This window comes from Lytechinus pictus, chromosome 11 (genome assembly GCF_037042905.1).
Source record: "Lytechinus pictus isolate F3 Inbred chromosome 11, Lp3.0, whole genome shotgun sequence".
In the NCBI taxonomy this organism is placed as follows: domain Eukaryota; kingdom Metazoa; phylum Echinodermata; class Echinoidea; order Temnopleuroida; family Toxopneustidae; genus Lytechinus; species Lytechinus pictus.
This window is the reverse complement of record NC_087255.1, coordinates 27,994,565-28,021,820: the sequence shown is the minus strand read 5'-3', so window position 1 is coordinate 28,021,820 and position 27,256 is coordinate 27,994,565. Positions and strand designations below refer to the sequence as shown.

The following is a 27,256-nucleotide window of genomic DNA, read 5'->3' as shown; positions in this document are numbered from 1 at the left end:
TATGAGTCTAAATTCGCAACTTTGTATAACTCTCCAGCAGGTTAAGTACACCCTTGCAATTTACTTAAACAGTTGTAAATTGAAGTCCTATGGCGATATACAAAACTGAAATGCCTTCTTTCCTAGTACCGGTAGACCTATACTTTATAGGAGTAGCCATAACATTTGTTTTAAAATATCGTATTTGATTTGACCTGTGATAAAACCATATGGAAATTCCAAATTATCTAACAAGAAAGGAAAGTTGAAGACATTCTTTTTGTTTTCAAATTATTTTATTTACAAAAGAGATTTAATGCTGACAGAAATACAACATATAGTGCAGACTGTACATACAAAGATTAGGGAGAATTCGTTTCAGGATGGAAGCTTAGGTGACTGTTTAGACCTGGCGGGAAAATAATGTGTACTTGCCCGAATTATGTCAACTAAAACACTTGCCAATATCCCGGCTTCGATCTTCTCTGGGGAACCGTTCCATCTTGATCTCAGAATGCGCGTTATTTTGGTTTAAACAGTTACATCATGTCATGAAAAGAACAAGATGGAGTGCGGTAATATGCACACATATACGCAGAAGAATGGCTCGCATGTATTCTCCATGATGACCGATCCCCCATATTACCATCCTGTAAACGGGCTATCACTCTAGAAGGGTTTAGCCAGAGTAAACGATCTTACATGTGATGGCAAGCCGTCTTATTACTTTCATCCTAATTCTTGATATAGGGAATCGAAAAATTTATAACAAGAATTGATTTTGTCGATTATAACAAAATCATTTTATGTAAATTAATTGTAATTATTGATGTATCAAGAAATAGGATGAAATGATGAACGATCTGTCGTCCCGGTCTGTCGTCCTTACATACTGGTTAAATCATGCAGATGCAACAGCCTCGTATTAAACGAAAACTCCCTAAAATGTTTCTCAACGGTAGGCCACAGATCTTAATACTGATTGGATAGGCAAGAAAACGTTAAACAGCTGTGACGTAATCACACCATTATTTGGCAGTTCTGCTTACAATTGCGAAGTCATTAATTAACATTTCTTATAACAAAATGGACATAAATTCATCATGCATTAGTAAAATGTTGGACGAACATCAATAGCTCACTATTAACTTGATGAACACGATGAACAAATGCGTACAAAATATTGCAATTTCAGCCGCTCTTATGCACACAATAACAGAATGTTTGATATTTACAGTGTATAAAGTGAAACTTTGTAGCTGCTGACAGGAGAAAATACCGACAAGAATATGGTAATGTCTTAGCGCACTTAGTTATAAACATCTTCTATAATACAATGACAATATATTTACAATTCCATTGAAATCATAGTGAAATGAGATGATTATTAAACAAAATAAACATGTCTAAGTATACGCATTTTTGTTTCCCAAAATTTCGATAAATGCACTCGAAAGTACATTCCCTAAAACCTTCACTTTTAGCATGTTTAGTAGACTGTAATAATTACAAAGTTTACAAAGTTGTAACCAAAATTAACATTACTCTCCACATATTCAATAAAGGAAACAATACTTATCGGTGCCTCCGCAATGCTGCTATTATTAAAAACATTTTTGACTGATAATTTCAGTTTTGAAATATTTGGGGCTCTAAATCAGGGTTATGCATGTAAATCATTTTATTCAGAAACAACAATTGGGAAAAGAGTGCTAAAATGCAATTAACAAACTATGTATTTTCGGGTAAATTACTTAACGAGCTGACCACACTGTCGAAATAAGTACAGCAAAAAATGTAAAAGAAAATCTGATATCACTTAAATTAAGATTTGGCATCAGATAAGTTTGTAGGTTCTATTTCTGATTGAAAAAAAAAATCAACCAATTATATATTTATCTTAACTTTGAATAAAAAGGAATTTAAGAGGACCGACTTAAAAAAATGTAAAAAGTGACAATTTGTAATGTCGATGGTGCATCGCTCCATACGGGAATAAATAGCGGAGTCCAATTCATTCCAATAAATGCCAACTTACACTTTTGAAACAAGAAAATGAACATCGCAGTCCATTAAGCATAACGATCTGCAATTTGAAAAGGCATTAGTACCTGATATCGCATGCAAGTCACATAACACGGAACAAAACTCCACACCAACCTCATAGGTTGTTTGATACTGGGCTTCGTAACACAAAGGTTTGATATGAATTGCAAATATGAAAGAACTACACTGATTGGTTCCTAGTAAGTATTTTAAAGTAAATGCGCGTGTAACACTGATCTTTATTGGCCAGTCCATTTAGCGATTGATCGCTAATCTTTGTGTTACAGAGCCCAGATTGCCTTCTGGAGTCTAGCTGTTACATTCTAGAATGTAACAATAGTACACTCTTATCTATAGTACTTACACTCTTATCCATAGTACTTATTATCTTTTTTTTCATTTCATAAGATCACACAGACTTTCCATATAATGATAGTTCGTGTAAAAAGTGAAATAATAAGCAGCAAATATTTGTAAAAGTACTGATATCGATCGAATTATTTAACTTTAAAATACCTATATGTAATCATTATCAATATTTATTACTATCCCTCCAGGGTATGTAGTAATATTCCCTAATACGTAATCAGTATCAACATTTATTACTATCCCTCCAGAGTGTGTATAGTAATATTAACTTCAGTTCAATTTCGGATGGTCTTTATTCACAAAATGAATTCTGCCCTGAATTGAAAAGTGATTTGGTATTAAATCTAATGCAGTTAAACGATGATTTTCAATTCATGAATTTATTTTATTTATTATTGTTACTTATTAGTAGTATCATAATTACGATTTTTCATTGATATCTTATGTTTGAAAATATTATTACTACTACTACTGCTATTATTATTACAATCATTTTCAAAATTATGTTCTTAATAACTATTGGCATTTTTGTAAAAACAATCTATACATTCAAACAATTCTGATTGTAAATTACTTTTCGTCGATGCGGAACTAAGCAGAAATAGGCAGTTAAAGTCGTTATGAGATCACATTATTGAAGGCAAATATTACATTCTTTTTAACATGACTTGCCTAAGTTTTCCATAGACATTATACATTTCTCCATAACGTAATGAAATCACTAACATATTTGCAACGGTCCAACTACGTGGTTCTCCTTTTGATTTTCGATACATATAGAAACGTTTCAGGGGCATTACGGAATCATATAAAAAAAATCAGAAATTTGCATACCATTATCGCCTAAACAGTATTCTGGACAAAATACAAACAATCTTGGGTTTGATTTCATAGGACCTAAGAAATTCTAACGATAATTTAATCAAATTGACACCTCGGATAAAACAAGCAAAGCGGAAATGAATACGACATTTGCTTGTCTCCAATATGCCACTTGGCTGATATATAGCCATTCTTATACTTCTAGGAAATTATTAAGATTTATATATCAAAATAGTTCCCAAAGATACAAAATAGAGCTAATTATTTATGAAGCTAATATATAACCACACATACGGTGGATGGACGGAGAAGCGGACACTCGGTCAAAACAGGGAAAGGGTGTCTATCTAAATTGGTTACCATGGTTACATAATCTTGATAATGATCAATCAAACCCGATAATTGTCTCTCCTGGTCAAGGATGAATCAATGAAGACATATTATGCATATGGGGCGTTGAAAGAAACTTGACTTCAATTCCAAATCAGTTGTTATAAGTCCCAAATTCAAATGCAATTCCTTAAATTTAGCTTAATTGCTAGTTGATTTGCGCTCAATAATGATAGAAAATCAATTACGCATGATTATGTGATTTACAATTGAACGCAAATTTCTCCCCACGCGCCATGGTAATTTTAATGTACCCGCAAAATTAACCTGTACGTTCGCCGTGATGGGACAAAGGAGGCTGTATATTTATTGATTAATTTGGCCGAAGAAGTCTTTCACATAGCCCAGCTATCGTGTTTGAAATCTTCGTCGGAGTTTAGCTCTGAGAATTGAAGGTCGCTCTCAAGTTTTTCCACATTCACATAGGGCTGAAAAGAAAAGTGAAATGGCAGAGATATACTTCATCGTGCAGCATATTTATCGTGGAACTTCAGAAATGAAGACGATTTTTAAAAGAATCTACAACCCGTGGGTACAAACTCCAAATTTCGAAAGGTTATATTTTGACGTTTATGATCATAATTGTGACTATAATTATCGCCATTCTTCTGTATCATCATTGTAACTATTTCTACTCTCAGAATTCATTATTATTAGAATGATTATTATTTATCAATATCATCCTTATTAGGAAATGTCTTAAGATCACCACTATCATTATCATATTGTTATTGTCGTCATCATCGTCATTATTCCATATTATCATCACTATTGCACCAATTATCATTAGATCAATAAGAATGATGTGAGCTTTCTTACCAATGGCAGTAATGAAACATGAAAATGGAGAACACAAAGTGAGCAGTGACGAAAAGGGAAACTATAATCCCATGGCGTATCGCTGTCTAAAACTCTCAGCACCTTGTTTAAGTCCGTTACTCTAACAACTATTGTCACTTTTAATCAAGCTGCTAAAAAAATTAAACAAGTTGTTTACACAAAAATTAGCATTAAAAAGGTTTTAACAATTGTTTAATAGTTTTAACAACTTGTTGTTAGAGTGGCTTAAACAACGTGCTTTGATTTTTAAACACCGTTTTTGTAGGTATAAAGTGCAAAATGAATTTTTACCTGCTTTGCCTTAACTAATCCAGATAGTACTGTGTATAGCTGATCGAATGTTGGTCGGTCATGGGGACGATCACGCCAACAATGCCGCATGATATTATACCTATAAAACAGAGAGATGAAATACATCATTCATATCAGTATATATAGTGTGGAATTATTGTCATGATTTGATAACAGTGATGATATTTATGAATATTTCCATGATTATCATTTATATATTAAATATTGGTGATAATTCTTGTTGTTCTTGGTATCATTTACCGTCCTTGTTCATATTATCATTACTTGTTGCTATTCAACTTGTATTTCTTTGACAATTCCATAATCATTGAGTTTCTATCATGTATTTACTGTCGATATGGGACGAAACTTCTATGTCGCAAAGTGGCAACTTGTGTCTCATTGCAACTCGTTGTTTTCATACAAATACACACACAAATGTTTGCTTATAAAAAGTGTGTCCCCTTTGAGATCCTCTCGTGTCCCCTTATATCAAAACTTAATTTCTCGGTAAACTTTACTTGGTAAATTATTTTACTTACACCTCATCCTCGCAGTTAAGGGGCTTTTCCATGCGATAACCAAGCGGTAACCTCTCATATAGCTCTGCACATGTCATACCAGGGTATGGTGTCCCACCTGCGAATAATTAAAAAAAACGAAAAAAAAATATCTTCAGACGTAATAAATGTTTCATTGAAAATATGATTACCATCATTGGGATTGGGATAGTAGCGTTTTTGGCATAGGGATTCTGACTCTCGCTTTTGAGAATTAATTAGGCCTGGGTTGAGATTATTTCATTCAACAAATTCATCCATAATAGTGCAGAGAAGAACCCGTAAATTGATACCAGGCAGGATTAACTCAGCTCAAGCTGAAGTGCGTGTCATTATTTCTTTTTGAGTGATAGCGTTTCCTAAAAGATGTTCATTAATATCAACCCCCTTTGTTATTAATCTTGAAAGCGGCTCTACCAGTCTACCTGATCTAAAATAGTATGACTACTAACAACCCCATCAAAATATTAATCTTGTTTCTTTTCTATTCACATGAGCCCATTTCAACTTCTTAGTGATTTCTACGACTGTACGAGGCAACTATTTAGGCCTGTTTACAGTTTCTGCATAACGATTTAACATTAATTTGACCAGGGATGACTCCCAACTCCCTGATTTGAAAGTTCAAAAATAAGAAAGTTAATGTAACTCACCTAAAGTACAAATCTCCCAAAGAAGAACTCCAAAAGACCATCTATATAAGAAATATTAGAAATAGAGGTGAATAATTATGATCTAGAATCAAACCCAGTGTTTGATGTGCATGAATTATCTCAAAGTTGTCATAAATACAGTAGAAATTCGTCAAATGAATGCAATTAGGGCGTGCTCATGTTTGTATGGCACTGGATCCCCAGTAATGTCTTCAGAGATGTGTATAAATTATCTATATACTCACACGTCACTCTTGGTTGTGTAGACACTGTAGTTCAGGGATTCAATTGCCATCCAGCGCACTGGTAAGCGACCCTGAGATTAAAGACAAAAGTGATTATAATCAGGAAATTAAACAACAGAATGATTCAAGAATTCTGTCACTTTGTAGGGTGTTACTAAAATGAATCGGGTCATCCGTCGATTTAAATACACAGAAAATGTGAGAGGTTGAATTTTGGATACTGCACTGTTGTGCCAAATTTGTAAGAGGGCTACATTTTTTTAATAATAAATTTGCTGTTGAAAGGGTCTTATCGCAAGAAGTCGAAGGGTATTCAAGGTAAAATATGATAATTCAAAGAAATCAACCACTATTTTCATTAATGGGAGGCACCCCCAGGAATCATCTCAATCATAAAAAAACATTACGCCTATGCACTACTACTGTAGATATACCAATAAAGTGGGCAGAAAGATTTCGTTCTAAGGACTCCCCGTCTTTGGCGGATATGTGTATGAGTTAAAAGTTGATATCTCTAAATTGACAACTGAAAAACCCCCGCCATAACAACTTTCGTGATCATTATAAGTTTTTACAATGCCAAAGAATAATTAAGATAATAGAGATGCCAGAAAAAAATGTCAGTTCGAATAAAAACAGGTTACAAACATCACTTACTTCAAGCATGAACATAGTAGATCAAATTTAAAGGAGTGTGGTTTTTAATCTAATATCTTTATAAGTACATCAGAAGATATGTACTATATCTACAAAATATGTAATATCAATTTTTTCCTTCTTTTCTTTGTATCTAAACTTAACGAGTTCCACGTCAGGTGTGGAATACCTTTCATGGAGAAATAATATTTAGTTTATGTGTGTACTTACAGCAGTAGTCTTCACATAAACTTCGTCACTTCTTGAAAGACCAAAGTCGGTTACTTTGCATACATAGTTGTCACAGACTAGGATGTTTCGGGCAGCTAAATCACGATGTACACACTAGGGGTAACATGTTAAGAAGCAAAAGTAACATTCGTTTTATTGTTGTATCGTTTCCTAAGATATATTATCAAACTAACAGGGTTCAATATCTGAAATTGTACATTATAAATTATTAATACATGCATTTTCCATTCACCTTAAAGTAATTATCAACGAAGGAAATAATCCTGAATTGTATTTCTATAAGCCTGATAAAACACTTTGCTGCTACCCAAACATTATCTTACCCCTTTTTGAGCCAGGTGCTGCATGCCAAGGGCTACGTCAGCAGCGAATCCAAGAAGCTGCTCCGACGTCAAACTTGTAGACACATTGACCTTGAAGCGACTAGTCGGACTGGAAGGGAACGGCGAATCGGCTTCAATCGTTCGGCTTGATCGTAGGAAATTAAGTAGGTTTCCATAACGAGCGTACTCCGTTGCAACGTAGAGGATACCTGAGGCAAGCAATAGCGATACCTAGTTAAACATACTTTCATATACATGCAGAGAGAAATTGAAATATGTGCTAGGGCACGCGAGGGAATGTCTATTTCATAATCAATTTAAGACTTAATAATTGCAAATCATACTGGTCGATGAGAATAGCACACTTTTTGGCCCTAAGATTGAGACTCACAAAGACATATTATGATCCCCGCTTTTCTCAAGCGCCAATACAAAAGTACCTAGTATTGGCCAGTTGGCTGGTTACATTTGAAAGAGCCAAACTGGACTACATGAGACTGGCGAATCACGCAAAGTATGTTCATTATTTCTATCTGAGCAAGATGACAACAGTGACCCAGAAGGCCAGAACGCATAAAAAGCTGCCTTCCTAACAAAATACTGAGGTTTTTTTTTCAGTCTTGAGGCAAGTATAAATATGGCATGAAATAAAAAAAATTGATTGAACCTGTTGATGGTTCGATGACCATGGAGAAAGGATAGCTTATAAAAAAATTGGACCCATCAAATTAATATAGGCCTGCATAACTTGATTAACACTCTTTTGTACTCATAATAAAATGAACAGAACAAAATTCAACATCATTTACACTAACGGGAAGATGTGAAGAGCGCTCTTAAAACGTACACCCACCACACACCCACCCAACTGGTTTATATGTCGATCTAATAGTTCTCTCTTACCTTGGTGTTCACATGCTCCTATCAGGTTGACAATATTCGAATGAGTTCCTACTTTGCACATGATCTCAAGCTCTCCCATGAAATCCTTTCGGTCAGCATCGGAAGCACCATCTGATAAAAAAAATGAAAGACGAAACTTCTAATATGAGTCTGCCCGATAAAGGGGTCATAATTGCATAGCGGGGAATGTAATAGATCCGTTTTTTTACCGGTGCTTTCAGCGAATCCGTTGTCTCTTTAAGACTGGTTCATCATTTATGGTCTTTAAAATCGTGGTTTCATTTGAAACAACCTTCGTGGAACTATGGCCTCATTCCACGGTTTTGAATGAAACCGCCTTTGCGGATCTTTAAATTTATAAACTATAACCAGGTCGGGATGCCTACCTTTCAACGTCTTGACGGCAGCTTCGATGACGCCTCCGTCCCTCTTCACCGTCGCTTTCATCACTTGCCCGAAGTTACCTTCAGCAATGACGAAGTTTTCCAAGGTGAGACAATCGAGGGGTATCCTCCAGTAATCCATAGGCAGAGGTGAGCCAGGAGGCGAGGCCATGGCGCCGAACATCATACCACGACCGTTCTCATCGTAGTCATTTGTGATACTCTGCGTCACACTTTGTTGTCGAGCCAACTGAAATAATGAGATCAACAGTAGGAGAAATGTTGACTTATGGTTGGATCTCGTTCTTTTGATTGCAGACTGTTTAATACCTTAGTTTCTGATAGAATATTTTAAGGCAACTCTAAATCAATTTTAGTTCGAATGGCAAATTGTTTCGATAAAATAATGCTCGTAATGAATTCTTGAGGATTCCTTGCTTTTTTTGTTATGGAGCACCTGGGTTTTAAAACCTTTGGATTATGTTGATTTGCAATTTTTACCCAGTGGAGGATCCACGGAGTCTCACTCCAGGATGATCCCTGGATGTTTTTGGGGCACTCTGCCTCCCTGGATCCCCCATCCCTTCTGCACCTGGGGGTGATAAACTATTTATTTTTCTTAATGTCAAATTTCTTTCGGCGTTAATATTGTCATTTCTTGTCAACGAGGACAATGAACCTCGGCCAGAAAAAATGGACCGATTTTCCTTATGGGCATCCGAAATCCTGAATCTGTCAATGTAAGATACAAAACAACGGTACAGATACACTATCATGATGGCTATGCTAGGGATCCTTTTGAGGTTGTTCAACGTTTGATAAATTCAGAGATCTTCTTTCTTGGTGTCTTTGTATATTAATAAAATCATTTGATCAAGTTGTTTAACCCATCACCCTACCCACAGTCTCTGCTACAAGTGACCCTTTTTCTAGTAAACATTTTCTTCCTTCGAATCTCACCATTTCATTGAAGCGGTAAGCGCCTAAATCCGACCCGGCAACACTGGCAACGAACTCCACACTCCCCGCCGACTTCCTCTTCTTATACATCCATCCAGCGAAGACGATAGCGACGACGATGATGATTGAGACGCATACGAGACCGAGGGCGAGCACTGTGGTGCTTGATATTCCACCTTTGCTCTCACCTGTAAAATAACCACGTTAACAAAAATTTGATTTTGTATTTGATTATTTTTGACCTGTCGATTTATCCAAAATTTTGATATGTTGGCCTACTTAGTTACAATACCATAATTATGCGATAATTCCATATTACATGTTCTGTAAATTTTGGCCTGATTCATTTTGTTACAAGTATCAATATCACAAAATTTGCGAACTGTGATAATTGACCGATCGCAAACACGATTTCCCTAACTCTAACAATGATAATTGCTCATAGAAAGCGAGAGAAAGACCCCTAACTTTAACAAAGATGCCGTGTAATGTCTACATTCCAAATGTATTCGAAAGAAAATAATGTAGCGGTTCTGAATCTGTTATGTACGAGCATGTGTATCCAGTCTCCAATATAATCGGTTTATTATGTACCAGAACTTTAACATGAAAATCGCAAAGGCATTTTTTTAGGCAGAAAATAAGAGAAAATCAAGGATCATGAAGGTTTTTAGCAAAAGTCTGTTAAAGAATAAGTCAGTTTTATGACGCACCATGTAAACAATTGCCCATACGTGATTTACTGTAGATGATGCCAAAAAATAATTTTATTATGCAATTTATAATGATCATAGTTTAGCACACGCTCAACACAATATACTTAATTATCAATTATATAAAATAGGGCTTTTATTGAACTGTATTGCAGGACATATCTGGAACGTGACTCACAAAGGTAAACTTGACAATAATAATAATTTACTTACCAATTGAGGGTCGTGTTCTTCCACCTGTGTCATTTGGAGGTTCCGCTTCCCCCTTCGCAGTGATTACATTAGGTGGTGTGGTGAGGAATTTCGCAGCTTCTGTAACAAGAAGAATATGGATGATAAACGAATGGATGCACACGCCAGTCCATATCCTAAAAATCCACACAGTCAGTCATTTAACATACACCATACCCCTCCTCATGCGCCCCGCCAGAATCACACACATGCGCGTGCATGCACACCCACACAGACTGACACCCTCACCCTCACACATTGAACGCGAAAACGGAAATGGAAAAAGAAAACAAATGTCGTGTCACCAGCAGGTAACACTCAGACATCCGTCACGCACACAATGTCCCCACAGACACATCCTCACACACACACCTTTCAACTTACGCACCTGTGAACACCAAGTATAACGAGGGGCTATATAGACTCACGTACACTCCTCATCCACACTCGCCAGCTATACTTACACGCCCACTCACTCACATTATAAGAAAAAAAAAACAACACGTGTTATACATCTACCGATCTCTCACAATCACAGACATAAGCACAACCTCAGGCGAATATGTCATCACAAGAAGATGCACCGACAAACTAAGACATGAACTGAAAGACAATTGGGCTTATAACATATACTGACATACGCCTTCCGTCCCACACACTCTTAAAACACCCTTAATGCCGACATCATCAACATCAGTTACGTGAATGACAAAATGCAAGCTTTAGTCAATACAATATTACTTGCCGAAAGAAGATATGCATTTGACATAAAGATATTGTGGTGTTAATTTGGTACTTTTACTTGATAGTTAAGACTTGATAATATTTCTGAATAAAATTCTGTAGATTCGATGATATTCAACACATTGAATTTGATTTAATTCATTTGTTTGAATTTGTTTGTTGTTCATGTATGCATGCATTCATTATTCATTCATTCATTCGGGTCCCCGTGAAACCGTTGAGAAACTTAAATACGGTTATATCTTAGGGTGCCTTTCCTGTCGGTATCGTACCTTCTTCTGTGAGAGTATTGTGGCTGATCTCTGCTGTGAATGGACCCGCTCCTACCGAGGTATAGGCCCGAACCTTGAAAGAGTACTTCATATTCGGAATCAGGTGACGCAACGTCACTTCCGTATCCGTAACATTTTCAACGTCGCTCTGGTAGACACCGCTTTCCGTCACATACGTGACGCTGCACTCGTAGACGATGAGCAAACCGTTTCGCTGATCGACCGGAGGCGGCTGCCAGGCGAAAGACATCCTCGTGTCCAAGGTCCGACCACTCACCCATGGGGTGGAAGGTGCTCCACTGGGTGCTAAGAGAGAGAGAGATAGAAAGAGAGGGGGGTGCATGAACGAGTGGTAAGTTAAAACTAATATGTGTTTTGATGATGTGACAAGGGAAGGCCTGGATAATTATTACGACATAAAGATTCAATCAGTTTTTGAATTAGTACATTTTTCTCAACCGCTTTTGGGGACTTCGAAATGGGTACTTCTTGGAACATTTTATTTTTGTTCAGCTCATTTCGGCTAATTTTCATTTCCAACATTACAGAATATCCATAAACATACTCACATACACACCCTTAACTAAGCTCACACTCTCCCTCTCACATGTCCACTCAGTAATCCACCATACACTTACACACCCTGTCATACCTGCTTCTCTTGTTGTAACCTCTTTTCTGCTTATTTCTCCTTCCAACGGGCATATGGTGTTTGCAGATACCTCGACTACATACGATGTAAATGGTTTAAGGTCAAAGATCTAGGGACAAAGAAAGAAAAAAAAAAAAAGTTAACAAACAATAATCATACTATAACATTGTAGCACCTGCTTAAGTAGATAAAATCATATAGAATACCATAATGACAGTACGGATGATGGTCCTAATTTGGGTCATCAATTTTTGCTACTTGGAAGTGGATCCAATCACGGCAACAAACTATGAGAAGGATCGGAGATTCGAACTGATTATGGAGATGAGATGAATTTACGACCAAAGAGGAATTGGTAAGACCGTGCACCAACTTACGGTATTTTACGACAATGGCGTCGAAATTTCAAACATCAGCGATTTAACCTATTTTTTACTCTCGTACCTAAGGTTTGGGAGGCCTTCTATTGGAATAAAATTTAAACAATTACTAATATGTGTATACACCAACGGTCTTACAATTTTAAAAGTGTTCTAAAGAAAAGGTCGATAGCTAGTTAAATCACATGAATAGGCAGGTAATGGCACCGCATAATGTAATGTTAGGCCCTATATAGAATATGCTTTTAAATATTACGTAACAAAAGTACCATAGTGAGTTTAAAAAATTGAAGGGGCTAGATATGGCGTATCGGTTTCAATAAATGAAAATTGTGAGCGAGCGAGTGAGCGAAAAAAAATCGATATTTTTATTTTAAAAATCAAATTTTGTGATATACTTTGATATTTTATTCAGAAAATAATAAGTTTACTTATTTCTTCGTTGTGTCATCGGATTTTTTTGTAATTTATTAAGTCTTTTATATTATGTTTCCCTCTCGTTTTGTCATTTTGCACTGTACCATTGTTAAACAATTATTTATTTATTCATGCTCTTTGCAGTCATGTTTCATTGACTCGATATGATATGGTACAACTTTAAACAGAACTGCGAATGTAAAGTTTTTAAAGTTGCTCTCAACATGCTCAAGAAAGAATTGGTTTGGGTTGTGCACCTGAAAGACATTGTGGGTTGTCCTTTCACCTAGTTCTTGGTCGCCAAACAGGGGAGTGTCACTCACAACTCCATCCACCTTCTCAAATACCCTGACATGGTAGAACTGTATGTTGCCTCTGGTTTCCTCAGGAGCGCTCCAACTCGCTCTTATCTGATCCGATGATTCCCTCCCAAGCTGAAAGTTCCTTACCGGCCCAGGGGCTGCATGGGTGTCAAGGAAAAGTTTGGTCGTGAGGAAGGTGAAAAGCATGTATTTCGTGTTTCAAATAAGTTTTATTTTGTGCATTTACGAAAAAGAACAGAAGTTATTGCTATACTCATATGTAACTCATAGTAAATTCACTCCAACATTTCCAAACTTACAATCATTTTCATTATCAATAAATTTGTCATTCTTTCTGTCTTTCATTCCCTCTTCCTTTACTCCTGGCTATTCTCATTCTTTCGTTCTATCTTTTTTTCTTTCTATTCATTCATTGCACTGACGCCAAATGGCGACAAAGCCTTGTTCTTGTTCCAAATTCCTATTCCGCAATCTTCTTTTTCTTTTCCGCCAAAAATCCCATTCATTTAACACATAGAGTTTGTTAACCCTGCCCAGGCCACGTCCCTCATCCAAATTCTTCCAAATTTTGCAGGCATGGTCCCCAGTACCCCTAGTTGTGCACCTTTTATTTCATTTTCAAAAATCACTCATGCATGACAGTGCAGGTGCCATTTTGTCCATTTCAAGTGCATTTGCATACCATTATTCATTCTTTCATATCTTTGTTGTCCTGCGGGCTACAGACTTCTAACAAATTGATATAGAAAGTCAAAGAGTCGCTCTATCATCTGCGACACATAACCTGCCTCTCAAAATGCCATGTTCATGCCCTAAATTCGAATTCGAAATAGTCTTCCTTCAAAAACTTCATTTTTATTGAAATGCAAAGTCAAGAAATCGTAAAATGGCCATAACTTTTTGTTTTATTCATTTCGATCTCATATTTTCAGGACTTGATAAGGGCACATATCATACATGTCAGTCAGTTTATACGCATCACTGATCTTCCGTTATTGAAATAGCGCCTCTAAATTTTCAAAAAATGGTTACCTTTGAATGCTCCTCATTGCTCCATACGTGGCCAAACCCGTACCCCTTTTTGGATTTAAGGTCTTCAAGATATGCCCTTTCATGCCATTTAGAAAATATATACCTTACCACTGACGAAATATCTGAAAAATGCTCCCGAAAATTACCAAAATACGCAAAAATGCACTCTAATGCCAGCACAACATCAACTTGCTGTTATTTCTTTATTATTGAAGCTAATTGTTTCCAACTTGGCAGATATCAGTATTGATATATATTACAACCGTTCGTTAATCTTTTGTAACAGAAAGTGACAAAGAGCTGACATCAGCTTCAAATTATTGAGAAAAACCTCATTTACTTCCGGTCTATTGCTTGTGTACAAAAAAGGGGTAGCAATGTCACCGCATTGAAATGTTCTTTCCAGTGACACCACGTGGTATACTACTCAATGCACACATTATCATCAACAAATTCGTACACAATGTCTATGGCAGAATCGGTTTCACGCAAAAACTAACATAATGTATTATACACGTACATTGTTCTGATGGTTACACTTCGTATTTCCGAAGGTTCGTAATTCCGAAGGTTCTTAATTCCGAAGGTTCGTAATTCCGAACCACGTAAATTGCCTATACCTCGATGTTCGTTAATCCGAAAACGAAAAAGGGTTCGTTAATCCGAACATTAGTGGCGTTATTCCGACGGTTCGTTATTCCGAAGGTTCGATAATCCGAAAACAAAATAAGATTCGTTGTTCCGAAGGTTCGTTAATCCGAAAAAGAAATAAGGTTCGTTGTTCCGAAGGTGCTTTAATCCGAAAACAAAATAAGGTTCGATGTTCCGAACGTTCGTAATTTCGTAACGAACCTTATTTTGTTTTCGGATTAACGATCCTTCGGAATTACGAACCTTATTTCGTTTTCGTATTAACGATCCTTCGGAATTAGGAACCTTCGGAATTACGAACCTTCGGAAATACGGACTTTCGGAATAACCGAACCTTCGGAATTACGAAGCGTCGGAATTACGAATGTATGCGGTTCTGATACGTGCTTCCGGGGGCCAATTCCAATGACGAGTGGATACCATGCGCCCCCCCCCAAAAAAAAAAAAAAAAAAAAACACGTACAAATTGTATCCTTTTTTAAGATAAGGCACGTCACATAGTTACGTAACGTACAGGTGTCTAAAATAATAAAATGTAATAGGCCATTTCACTAGGAAAGATCGATACGTGTTTATGGTCCAATTTGGGAGGGTATTAAGAAACAAAAATGCACCAGCATTACGTGTTTAGGATCCGATTTGAGGGGGTTTAATTAGGAGATGGGATAACTCCAGGACTAAATTTAAATTTATCAGTTGTTTCTTTGATGTAATTGTAAATAATATGTGCATACACATACTACAAATATGATTGCTGAGGCTGTTTAAATGTCGCCCTACTTGTCTTTTTCTTCTTCCGCCAAAAATCCCATTCATTTAACACATAGGGTTTGTTCACCTTGCCCAGGCCACGTCCCTCATCCAAATCCCTCCAAACTTGGTAGGCATGTTATCCAGAATCCCTAGTTGTGCACCTTTTATTTAATTTTCCAAAATCACTCATGCATGACCATCCAGGCGCCATTTTGTAGATTTCAAGTCCATTATTTGCATACCATTACTCATCCCGTCCTAACACCCTTATTCCTGACCTTTCGTTGGAGAACGCGAACGCTTATTTGCGACGGTAGTTGATTTTGGAAAGACTTTTGGGCCCGTCGTCATGGTCGTAAAACTCTGTCCTGCAATGCAAATTGTGTGACATTAGATTTTTTTTCGTTTCGCATCTGGAACGGAAACTGCGTTTCGCGTGCAAAATTCTGGTTGCTACTATGGTAACAGCGATATATCCGATTTAGGTCGACTTTCCAGAGCCACATTTGGTTCCTCCCAGAGCTCGAGAGGCCGCCCGGGGGGCCCACTTCCATTGAAGAGTGGATACCAGGCGCGACCACGCGTAAAAAGGGAAAGAGTGGGCAAGTACGTTACGTATAGGCCTATGTAACGTTATAAGGGTGTCAAAAACGATGTTTAAAATACTGAAAAGGAGGATATGTTTTCAATACTTGTAGGGTTTCACAAGCTAAATACTTGGGTTGAGAGATGCATTTTCATAATCTGGAAAAGCCTTGCTTCCTTTGTTCCTTTTCGAAACCGCATGGTCGTGCCTGGTATCCACTCATCAATGGAAGTGGTCCCCTCGGGAATTCGAATCTCATCCCCATTTCTGGGGAAAGTAAAACGTAATGTCCATTACATTGTGTGCTAGAGGCATATCGTTTGTGTAGGAGTAAACAAAAGAAAAACCCCCGCATATCAACGCATGCGAAATGGTTTCGGCTGGAGAGGTGATTTGACCCATGGAATCAATTGCCAGAGATCCACCAATAATCCACATTAAATGCAATATCGATTCGATGGACTGTACTGATCTATAATATATCTAAGCCTTAATTCAGTAACTTTTTCCTCACTCAATATGTACTCGATTTGTTTGAAAAACTACTTTATTATCCATGTCATAATCTATTGTAGGTCCTGCATTTCGAATATCTCCAGCCATCAGTCGTAATGAACATGCATGTATGGTGCGGGTGTCGCGGGAAAGAATAATTATTTTACACACGAAAAGCAGATCTGTATGGCCTGCAACCCCCCTGTAACACAAAGCTTAGCATTGATTGTAGAGCAGTTTTCCACGTTTGATTATATTGACTATAATGTACAATCAATCTTAAAAATCAAGTGTATGATTAAGCGTTAACTTTTGTGTTAGGGGACCCTAATATTTGCGTCCATGAGGATTGCGAAAGGTGGCTATTCTGCAAGCTGCAGACTTCTAACAAATTGCTGTAGATTGTTTAAGAGTTGCTCTTTCATATAAAAACTACGACTTGCCCTTCAAAATGCCGTCTTCTTGCCCCAAATTCAAATCGAATATAGTCTACGTTAAAAAACTTCATATTTATTAAAAATGTAAAGTATTAAAATTGTAAAATGGCCATAACTTCCTTGTTTTTATTCATTTCCATCTCATATTTTCATGGTTTACTTATGATGTCATCCCTCACAATTCAACATTCTTTTGGTCTGATATTTACAGGGTTTGTTTATGGTATCATCCCACATAATTTAAACGTATTTTTTTACGCATCAGTGACCATTCCTTTAATAAATAGCGCCCTCTACTTTTTTGAAAATGTATATCATCTAGAATTTTCTTTATAATTCCTTCTGTTTCTTTCAAATCACAGGCGTCAATGCATGTACATCGTTCTGATACGATTGCAGTTCTAGTCCCTTTTTCTTGTTCAATTTCTCCTTCTTCTCATCCTCCTCCTGTGTTTTTCTTCATCTTTCCCCCTTCTTCTCTTCCTCCTCCTTCTTCTTCGTTTGTCTTCTTATCATTATTGTTATCATTATTCATATTTGTTTCCGTATCATCATCTTGTTTTATCATAATCGCTATCACCTTTTGAATATCCGTCATAACCAATCACACATTTTATAATTAGTGTAAAAATACAAAATACGAAAATCTAAATAATATTATTCTGTTAAAACTCACGTCCTTCTCTCGTAGTGAGACCGTCTTGTGCTGATCGAATCGAGTCGCCACCACAGTTGAAAGGAGTCAATATGACCGTGTAATAAGTATAGGCGGATAAACCAGTTAGTCGGAAAGTCCGAGTACCCGGTTCATGGATTTCTTCTGTATTGACACTACCTCCAGACGCCCTATATTCGATCCGAAATCCGCTCAACTCATCCACTATTTCTCTAATCGGCTATACGATAATAATCAAACACAAATATTGTCTTAGGTCACTTCAAACAATTCACTTTTAAGCAGGCTAATATACAGAGAACAACTTCTGACCGCTTCTTTAGGCCTATTGTTGCCCTTAAGAATTCCCAAGGGAATACAAAGAAACATTGGCAAGTTTATAAATTCAAACTCACTTTACCAATTTATTACAAGGCAAAATATAAAAATCCCGGTCAGTAGAAAACAACATAGATATTGTGCCCGTGCTTGGACAAATGTAAAACTTATCGCATTTTTCAGATCCACCAATAAGATGGCAATATTAATGCACCAAAAATGTTTATAAGTAAACTCAGTATAATTACATACCCGCCAGGACGCTTCAATGGATGACCAGTCTTCGTCAGACGTAGTCAGTTGCAATGAAAACTCAGCCGTCGGCCCTACGATAGAGAGAGAGAGAGAGAGATATGTATTTGATTTGATAAAAATTAAATTAAACAAAAATTCATGGTAAGCTCGGTTGCTTCATCCCATCACTTGCACATATTTTTAAACATTTTACGTACTATTGCCCCACCCCCGAGAAAATTTATGCGTGCAGCCAGAAACCCTGTCCCTAGGTAGCTAAAGGTAAGTCATTATAAAAACCAGTCAATCTCTACTTACTCGAACAAGTGGTCGTCAGTAACGTGGGTGGACCGCTGATACCTCGACCACCGGGCCCTTGCCGTATCAGTACCACTCGGACATTGTAGTCCTGGTTGCTAACAAGATCGCGAACAAAGACGGATGAAGCCTGATTGAGGGGAACCGACATGGGTGTCCATGCGTTACGACCGGCCCGTGTGTACTGAAGCTCGACGCGCTGGATGGGACCGTCACCATTGTAGGGTTCGTAGTTGAGGTCGATCTCCACAGCCCGAGAGTCGGTGTCCAATATGATTGGGCCATTCACAGGTACTGGTTGCACTGGGTTCGAAACATATTTCAACAGTTATGATCAAGGAATGCTTGAGGGGCGAGAAATTAACAATAGGGAGAGTTACATATCTTATCCACGATAATTAGCATTTCTGCACACGGATAAGGAAGGGAGCGCAGCTTGAAGGTAAGGAACATTCCTCGTCGGTGGAGGCTTTTTGAAGTTCTTTATAATATCTGACATGAAAACATATTCCCTTAACAATCAAAACCAATTTTTTTGTTAAATCATGGGGAGCGTTTCAAAAAGCTCTTGTCGGACGTTTTCTGACAAAATCTGTTTTATCCGACAGTTACCATAATAATAGTACTCCTTAGCCAAGCAAAATAAAAAGGTTGTCAGATCAGACAACTTAGCGGACGTAAATGTCCATGACACGCTGCCTGGAATATGAAGAGCAAGTTAAAAGATTTGAAATGACGGGGAGCAATCTTCATCAGCAAATACGTTGCCACGGATGGTCAAAACTGATGTCCCGATCCGTAAATAGGCCTAACATTTACAAAGACTATTGACGGCTTATGACACCAGACCACATACATGACATAGGCCTGCAGGTGCGCGCTGTTGACACAATAATCTGCTCGCATGTTAGCCGCCAATGCGGAGTTTTCCGTTCTCGCACAACGAATACAAGAACATAAAAAAGTATTGTCAAACCTCATTCATGACATTGAACAACCAAAAACGAAAATTGGTGACTGAAACAGCAGTTTGGTCCTGGACAAACAAAATATTTGCAATTTTTCGTCAGCCTCGAAACTCGGAACTAAATTGTTCCAGTTCACCAATTTTCGACAAAGTTCTCGGAGAAGTTCATTCTCATTCGACTTGCACTTTCAATACATTTACTCTGTTCTTAAATTTGTTGTGCATCGCGGAAACTGTAACATTGAGGCCACACAATGCTTTATGAATGTTAGACATGTTAGACAAATAAAAAGTTTAGCGTTTATAGAGTTCGCAGCCATATTACTACTGGTACCAGATCATTTCCCTATTGTCCATATCTTTCTATAATGTAGGTGTCCAGGCTAATTTACACCTCATAAACAGTATTGGCTTCCTTACCAAAAACTTGGAGCTGTATGTCGTTCTGATCGGTTCCTGTGATTCCATTGGCTATACAACGATACGTGCCTTCATCTTCCTTGGTTACCCCGTCAATGTTAAAAAGAAAGGTCGGAGAGTTCCTAGGTCCAACTGAGATGGGGTTCCTTATTACATGGTTTGAGGGGGTTAACAGTGTGACATTCACGTCTTGATAGGATAGTCCATGCACTTTACACTGGAATTTAGCCACTTGATGGAGGTTGACTGTATCCGCTAACCAGAATTGAATAATGCTTGGCGGCTCACCTGTGGGATAGAAAGAATAGGTCGCTGATTCGGATTTCTAAGGTCATTTTACGATTTTATATGATTTACGTATCTTTCATGAGAATTATTATAATTCAGTGATATCTATTTATGTTTTCAATGTGTCTCACAAAAACGACCTTCTGATAGATAGAGGTGAGCATCGAAACCACTAGACTTCAACGGTTCGACCTTCTTGATTCTCGAAACATAAAACATAATTTTTTTTTCAAAAACTGTAACATGTCATAGCAATAAAGAGCTTCTAACGACAGAATATGTGACCTTGGAGTTTGATCCGACATCACTCAAACGAGTCATATCTTGTTTCCACCATAGGTTGTCATAATCGTAGAGCAAATATAATGGTTCAGGATAACCCGTCGCCACAGTTGTCACCGAATCATACTGTCATAAAGCAAATATCGTGGTATAGGATCCGTAGTCGTCACAGCTCTCATTCATGCCCTTGGACTATTTTTCTTCGAAATTTAAGCTAGAAATACCAAGACGGACAACGGCCAATCTTACCTGTGACGTTGACCTTCAAGGTTAGGGATCTATCTTGACCTCGGAAGTTAATGGCACGGCACCGGAAGTTCCAATTACCGATTGAACCGCCAGGAACGAAGGTCATTCCTAAGCTTGTGTCGTTAGGAAAGGATAAATCCATCCCCATCCCAAACATTTCGGAGGGTTCAAACCGCTATTCCAGAAAGGAAGAAAAAAGGGATTTCGATATAAGATTCAAGAACCCGTCCTAAGCATTGAAGGGTGTACATGTACGTAACTTTCAGAAGCAGGAATGATTTGGTTTTTTCAATTAAATGATGAGCTTATAATATGTGTAGTATATACTCAGCTCTATAATATAGATAAAGGAAATGGAAAATATACTTGATCTTGGTGTCGAATGGATCCCAGACTAAATAGTATCACATAATTGAAATAGTTGTGCGGTACCATTTATAAGGGTAAATCACACCTTCACAAACTCCGCTATCTGAACACACTCTAATCACTCAAACTGTAGGTGTCCGCATTGTTAAACATCACACAGTTACATATGAGCATTTTTTTTCACAACGGTGGCAATGTGAACACACTCTGAACACCTGTGAGCACACTGTGTCTATTGCCCTGCTAGTTACCCTTGGCGGTGCGAAATGGGAGTTGATCAACAGAGCCACTATTTGCGTGTTAACATTACCTCAATTTCAAAAGCGGGACATTCGTGGAGGGAAACTGCAGAAGTGCAACCGCATGTCAATCGTACCTCAGTCGCGTCGATCCAGGCAATATCGTGGGACGTGGTGAAATAGAATGCTACAAAATGAGAAGGCAAGAAGAAAAGGTTCAGAGACATGGAAATGTAATCATCTATCACAATCAGCTAGATCCAATACAGTGCAGGGTTACTACTCTATGCACTGGTGCATAGAGGGGGGAGGGGGACTTTGGGGTCATGACCCCCCCCCCCCACAAAAAAAAGGGAAAACGGGTAAAATATAATATCATTTTCGTAAAATATAGTAAATTTACCCTTCTCTTGGCACGTAGGTCCAGCCCAGTTGTCGGTACACAGACAACCAAGGCAAGGGTCACATGACCCACCATTTTGGCACTCTCCAGAGTCTGCGCAGAGTGATCCGTAAACAGTTCCATCAGCACATGCTTTAAATAAGAACACACAGAATTATCATGGTTATCATGGTAATCTAAAAATCGCCATGAGAGGCATCGATCCTGTGGGGGGGGGGGGCAAACGTATCGAATTGTGCCCTTAATAATTTGGACAGCTTGAAAAATGTATTATCTGCAATGCAAATACATGTATATCTTTTGAAAAACATTGGAAGGCACTATTACTTGGCATAAAAATACTAATAAACATTAAAACAAATTGTCAAGTTTTCGATTTTTTTTCTCATTTGCCCCCTCTAGTCTGTAACATGGATCGACGACCCTGACTGCCATCGATTTTTTTTTTCAATTCAATTCTTTATTCCATGTCCATTCAAAACATAATACAAAGTAATATAAAGTAATACAAATCAAATACAATTTTACAGACGAGCATTCTTACTTCGTAAAACAAGAAAACAGTATAATATTGAGCATAAATGGAAATGAGGCGGGTCCACTAAAAAGCAAAGCTTGTAAAGTGTGGATCCCCCTTGGAAATGAAGAAAATATAATCGACTTATTCATATATGCGTTTATATACTGGAAAGAAAAAAGAGAAGGAACAAAAAGGTCGAAATCATATTGATGTAAGCAAAATTACAAAACAAGTGCAAAGTTATTCACACAAAGAGGTCTTCGCTGTGAAGGATATGTTGCGCAATAGACAGAAGAAAAAGCAGAAAGAGAGAGGGAATGACAAGACATAGAAGACGAGACAAAACAAGAGACAGGACAGTACAAAACATGATAACATAATAAGTAAAAAAAATAAAAATAAAAGGAGGATAAGTCAGAATGGGGAAGGGCTGACCACAAACCAGCTTGGTCTGGTGAAGTAACAAAAGATGATATAACTGGACAATATAAGATGAAAAAAAGATAAAACAATAAAAATGAAAAATGTAAGGATGATAATTAAGATAATTATGTCTTAGTTCCGTTGCGAAGAATTATAGGAATGAAGCAGGATAAGTTTGAGTTTACGTTTGAATGAATTTAAAGAGACAGTGTCTTTAACATTATTAGATAGGGAGTTCCAAAATTTAGGACCGTTGAATAGGAATGTATTTTTAGCCAGTAAAGCTCTGTGAAGTGGTGTATGAAGTTCGTCAGAGTGTCTCGTGGGGTAGTTATGATAAAATTGATTTTTAGGGAACATGGCATCAAAAATATGGGGAAGTGCATTATTATTATAACTATACATGAAGTGCCCTAACTGTAGTAAAACAGGTCTTTGACTTTTAACTGCTTACTTTCTAGAAAAAGTGGGTCCGTATGAGAACGGAAAGCTGTACTATAAATAATACGAAGTGCTTCCTTTTGCAAAAGTAACAATTTATCTAATAAATATTGATGGGTATTACCCCAAATAAGAATCCCGTAGTTTAAATAAGGCAAAATTAAGGATGAGTAAAGCATGATTAATGATGTGGAGGGAATGCAAAATTTTAGCCTATTAATAATACCTATATTTCGTGAAGCTATTTTGGATATATTTTCAATATGATTTTTCCAAGAAATTTTACTGTCAACTGTTATTCCAAGAAATTTGGTGTACGTTACCATTTCTAATGGGGTATTATCAAACATATTGTTCATCGGTAACTTGTCTATGGAATTACTAAATAACATGTAATTTGTTTTGTTAAGGTTCAAAGATAATCGATTGGCTCTTATTCATTCAGTAACATTAATAAGTTCAGAATTGATAACATCAACTAAAGTTTGTGGATTCCGATGAGAAAAAAATAAGGTCGAATCATCTGCAAACAAGATAAGGGACAAGATTTTGGAAGATCTACATAAATCATTTATATAAATTGTGAAAAGAAGCGGGCCCAATAAGCTGCCCTGAGGGACACCACAGTTAACATATTTCATATTGGAGTTGTGATCTTTAACAAACACGTATTGTTGTCTGTTGAATAAGTAGCTCCTGAACCACTCCAAGGCCTTCCCTCGCACACCATAGTGAGATATTTTTTTAAGTAGGATTTCATGATTGATGGTATCGAAGGCCTTTGAGTAGTCCAGGAAAATACCCTCAAGGTGACTACATTTGTCGAGAGCATTGACTACTTTGTTGACAAAATTCATCAGGACATGAGTGGTGTTATGCTTTTCGCGAAACCCAAACTGAACATCAGATAAAATATTATGCATTGACAAAAAAATTTCGGTTTTAACGTATACTATTCTTTCAAGGATCTTAGAAAATGTGGACAAAAGAGAAATAGGTCGGTAATTACCGACATCCAACTTATCACCTTTTTTTAATAAAGGAATTACCTTGGCTATCTTCATTTGATTTGGAATATCATTGTGTACTCAAAATAAATATATGCTAAATAAAACTTTTTCTGCCCATATTAAACTTATAAGGTACTTCAAAGAACTAGAAAAGGGTGTTTAGGAGTTCACTCGTTTTTCGAAGTGTGAAATTAGGTATACTATTAAAGTACGGGACAAAATTATAGCTGCTAACCTTTTCATTTATTTATTCATTACCATTGTAATTCATATTAGGCCTACATAATCACATACAATGACGTGAAAACAAAATCTAAAATGATTACAGATATATGATTATAATCAATAATGAAGATGAAGACATAGCCTCTAAGCACTCATTGAGAAAGCTTTTAGTATCACTGCATTGGTATACACACTGGAAATGCATTAATGAAATATCCAAGTTTTTAAATACACATCCCGGGTATGAATGAGTATCACAGACCCACTCTACCTTGGATATGATGGGATTTCAGGCACGTTTTTCAGATGGATTTCATTTTTCCTAATGAAGATATTCATAATATTATGATGTTAATTTAAAAAACACCAGGGGACGTGTCAGTAATATGCATTACAAATGTATGTTATTTTAGGTGGGAAACGGGGTCATGTCACACAGCGTCACACAATGTGCTCACAAAGCTGACTAGGTCAAGAAATGTGTCACACCATTAAAATGCTCAAATTTTACAGTGTGAATGTGATTTCACATAGTGTTCCACACCGTAAACACGCGGTGACCATCATGTGAACACAACGTATTAAAACACCTTGTGTTCCACACCAAGAACATATTAGGAACACCCGGTGACCACCCTATGAACACATTGTGTTCCACACACTGAACACACTGTGAACACCCGGTGAACAACCTGTCAACACACTGTGAACACATTGTGTTCCTCACACTGTAAAAACCCCGCGAACACACTTTGAACACATTGTATTATACACCATGAACACACTGAGAACACACTGTGAACACACTATGAAGATACTGTGAACACACTATGAAGATACTGTGTGAACACACTGTGAAAACTATGTGAACACACTTTGAACACTATTTTACACCATGAACACACTGAGAACACACCATGAACACACTATGAAGATACTGTGAACACACTGTGAAAACTATGTGAACACACTATGAACTCATTGCATTCCACACCATAAACACACTGTGAACACACCATTTACACACTGTGAACACACTATGAAGATACTGTGAACACGCTGTGAAAACTCTGTGAATACACTATTAACACATTGTATTATACACCATGAAAATACTGTGAACACACTATGAACATACTGTGAACACACTATGAAGATACTGTGAACACACTGTGAAAACTCTGTGAACACACTATGAACACATTGTGAACACATGTTAAACACACTGTGAACACATTTTGGGACACCCAATAAGACACTGTCTTTTTCTCCCCAGAAGGTTGGCATTCAGGTCTTGATTGAAGAATATTGACTCTAGCATTACTGTAATTTTGCAGTATTAATTTCACACTTTAATTGATTTTGAGTAGACAGCATCACTATTATTATAATTGTGTTCTTAGTCAATTGTCATAACATAAAATACTGTAAACCTAGAATATGAAACCATTAAAAAAGTATCCAGTGAAAGAATAAATGGAAAGCCCATAGTTACTTTTTATCTCACAAGTTGGACCAGTCCAGTTTCCAATACACATGCACCCAAAGAAAGAATCGCAGATCCCTTCATTTTCACAGTGACATGTCTGGAGACACCCTGCACCATAATGACCATCCGGGCATTCTGTAAGAGAGTGAGAGGCAGAGAGCGAGAGAATATAAATTATAGTAAAATTGGAAGTAATAGATTGAGACTGGCCAAGAAAAGAACTAATATATATTCAAAATAGTGAAAAATAACAAAGTTATACTATTTTAGAGTCTTTGGGTAAAAGAAGTTCTTTGCTTGTTATCTTGTATATAAACCGAGCGAGCTGATATCACCTTCCTATTAAAATATATGAAAATAAAATTATTAAGATAGATACCATAAGAATGAAAAAGCACCATTAAACACGGAATTATTGTGAAAGATAATCATTGCTGTATCATATTTCGTTACGAAGGGCATAATATAAAATGCATGAAAAAAAATCGTTTGATTAAATTTCGGGGGAAGAAGACCAGGAAATTGAAAACGTGATATTATCGGCTTACTCTATGACATGAAAACAAATGTTTCACTAAAATAAACCAAAACTTTGAAATTGCATTTCTTTTTAACTTTTAATCCGACTAAATCCAGACTAAATTTTTCGTATTGTGCTAGTTTAATTTTACTCCATTTATTAAAACCATATATATTCAGCCTGGGGTACGTACTTTTGCTGATGTTTTGAAAACATTAAACATCAAATTAATAGACTACATTCTGTCTATCTTCAAATAAGAATGAAACAATTTTCTAATAGTTGATTTTAAAATCTTGTTGTTATGAACTGTGATGTGAAAACATGTTTGTTATTTTTTCAAGTAAAAATGAAAAAACGTGACCACATCCCTTTGATGGAGGATTCGTAAAAGACACACAAGGATTTTAGATCATAACAATGAACCACTAATTGAACCACTATTTACACAAGATAGTGTTGTTGAGAAGGTGACAAAATGATACCCCCAACTAGAAACTGCTGCGTTTTCATTTAGTTAGGTTAAT

General features: G+C 36.9%; 1 protein-coding gene across 1 annotated transcript; it reads right to left on the bottom strand.

Moving 5' to 3' along the window:
- Positions 1-266: 266 nt before the first annotated feature.
- Positions 267-26,340, bottom strand: LOC129271112 (tyrosine-protein kinase receptor Tie-1-like). Its single transcript, XM_054908472.2, has 22 exons — positions 26,216-26,340; positions 22,102-22,233; positions 21,770-21,885; positions 21,091-21,265; positions 20,272-20,559; positions 18,885-19,187; positions 18,585-18,658; positions 18,015-18,234; positions 13,319-13,521; positions 12,265-12,373; positions 11,613-11,918; positions 10,579-10,677; positions 9,653-9,840; positions 8,696-8,942; positions 8,310-8,420; positions 7,407-7,615; positions 7,063-7,176; positions 6,196-6,266; positions 5,951-5,991; positions 5,280-5,376; positions 4,738-4,837; positions 267-4,034 (listed from the first exon to the last, which is right to left on the bottom strand). The coding sequence occupies exons 1-22, from the start codon at positions 26,256-26,258 to the stop codon at positions 3,942-3,944; spliced, it is 3,339 nt and encodes a 1,112-aa protein (XP_054764447.2). The 5' UTR covers positions 26,259-26,340; the 3' UTR covers positions 267-3,941.
- Positions 26,341-27,256: the final 916 nt, after the last annotated feature.

What these genes read in the sequence shown, in the direction of transcription:
- LOC129271112 (XM_054908472.2), bottom strand. Translation starts at nt 26,258, where the DNA reads ATGTGTATTGGAAACTGGACTGGTCCAACTTGTGAGATAAAAA. An exon ending in ACTGACGACCACTTGTTCGA is followed by an intron (nt 18,659 to 18,884) that starts GTAAGTAGAGAT and finishes TCTCTATCGTAG; the next exon opens with GGCCGACGGCTGAGTTTTCA. An exon ending in GGTTACAACAAGAGAAGCAG is followed by an intron (nt 11,919 to 12,264) that starts GTATGACAGGGT and finishes TCTCTCTCTTAG; the next exon opens with CACCCAGTGGAGCACCTTCC.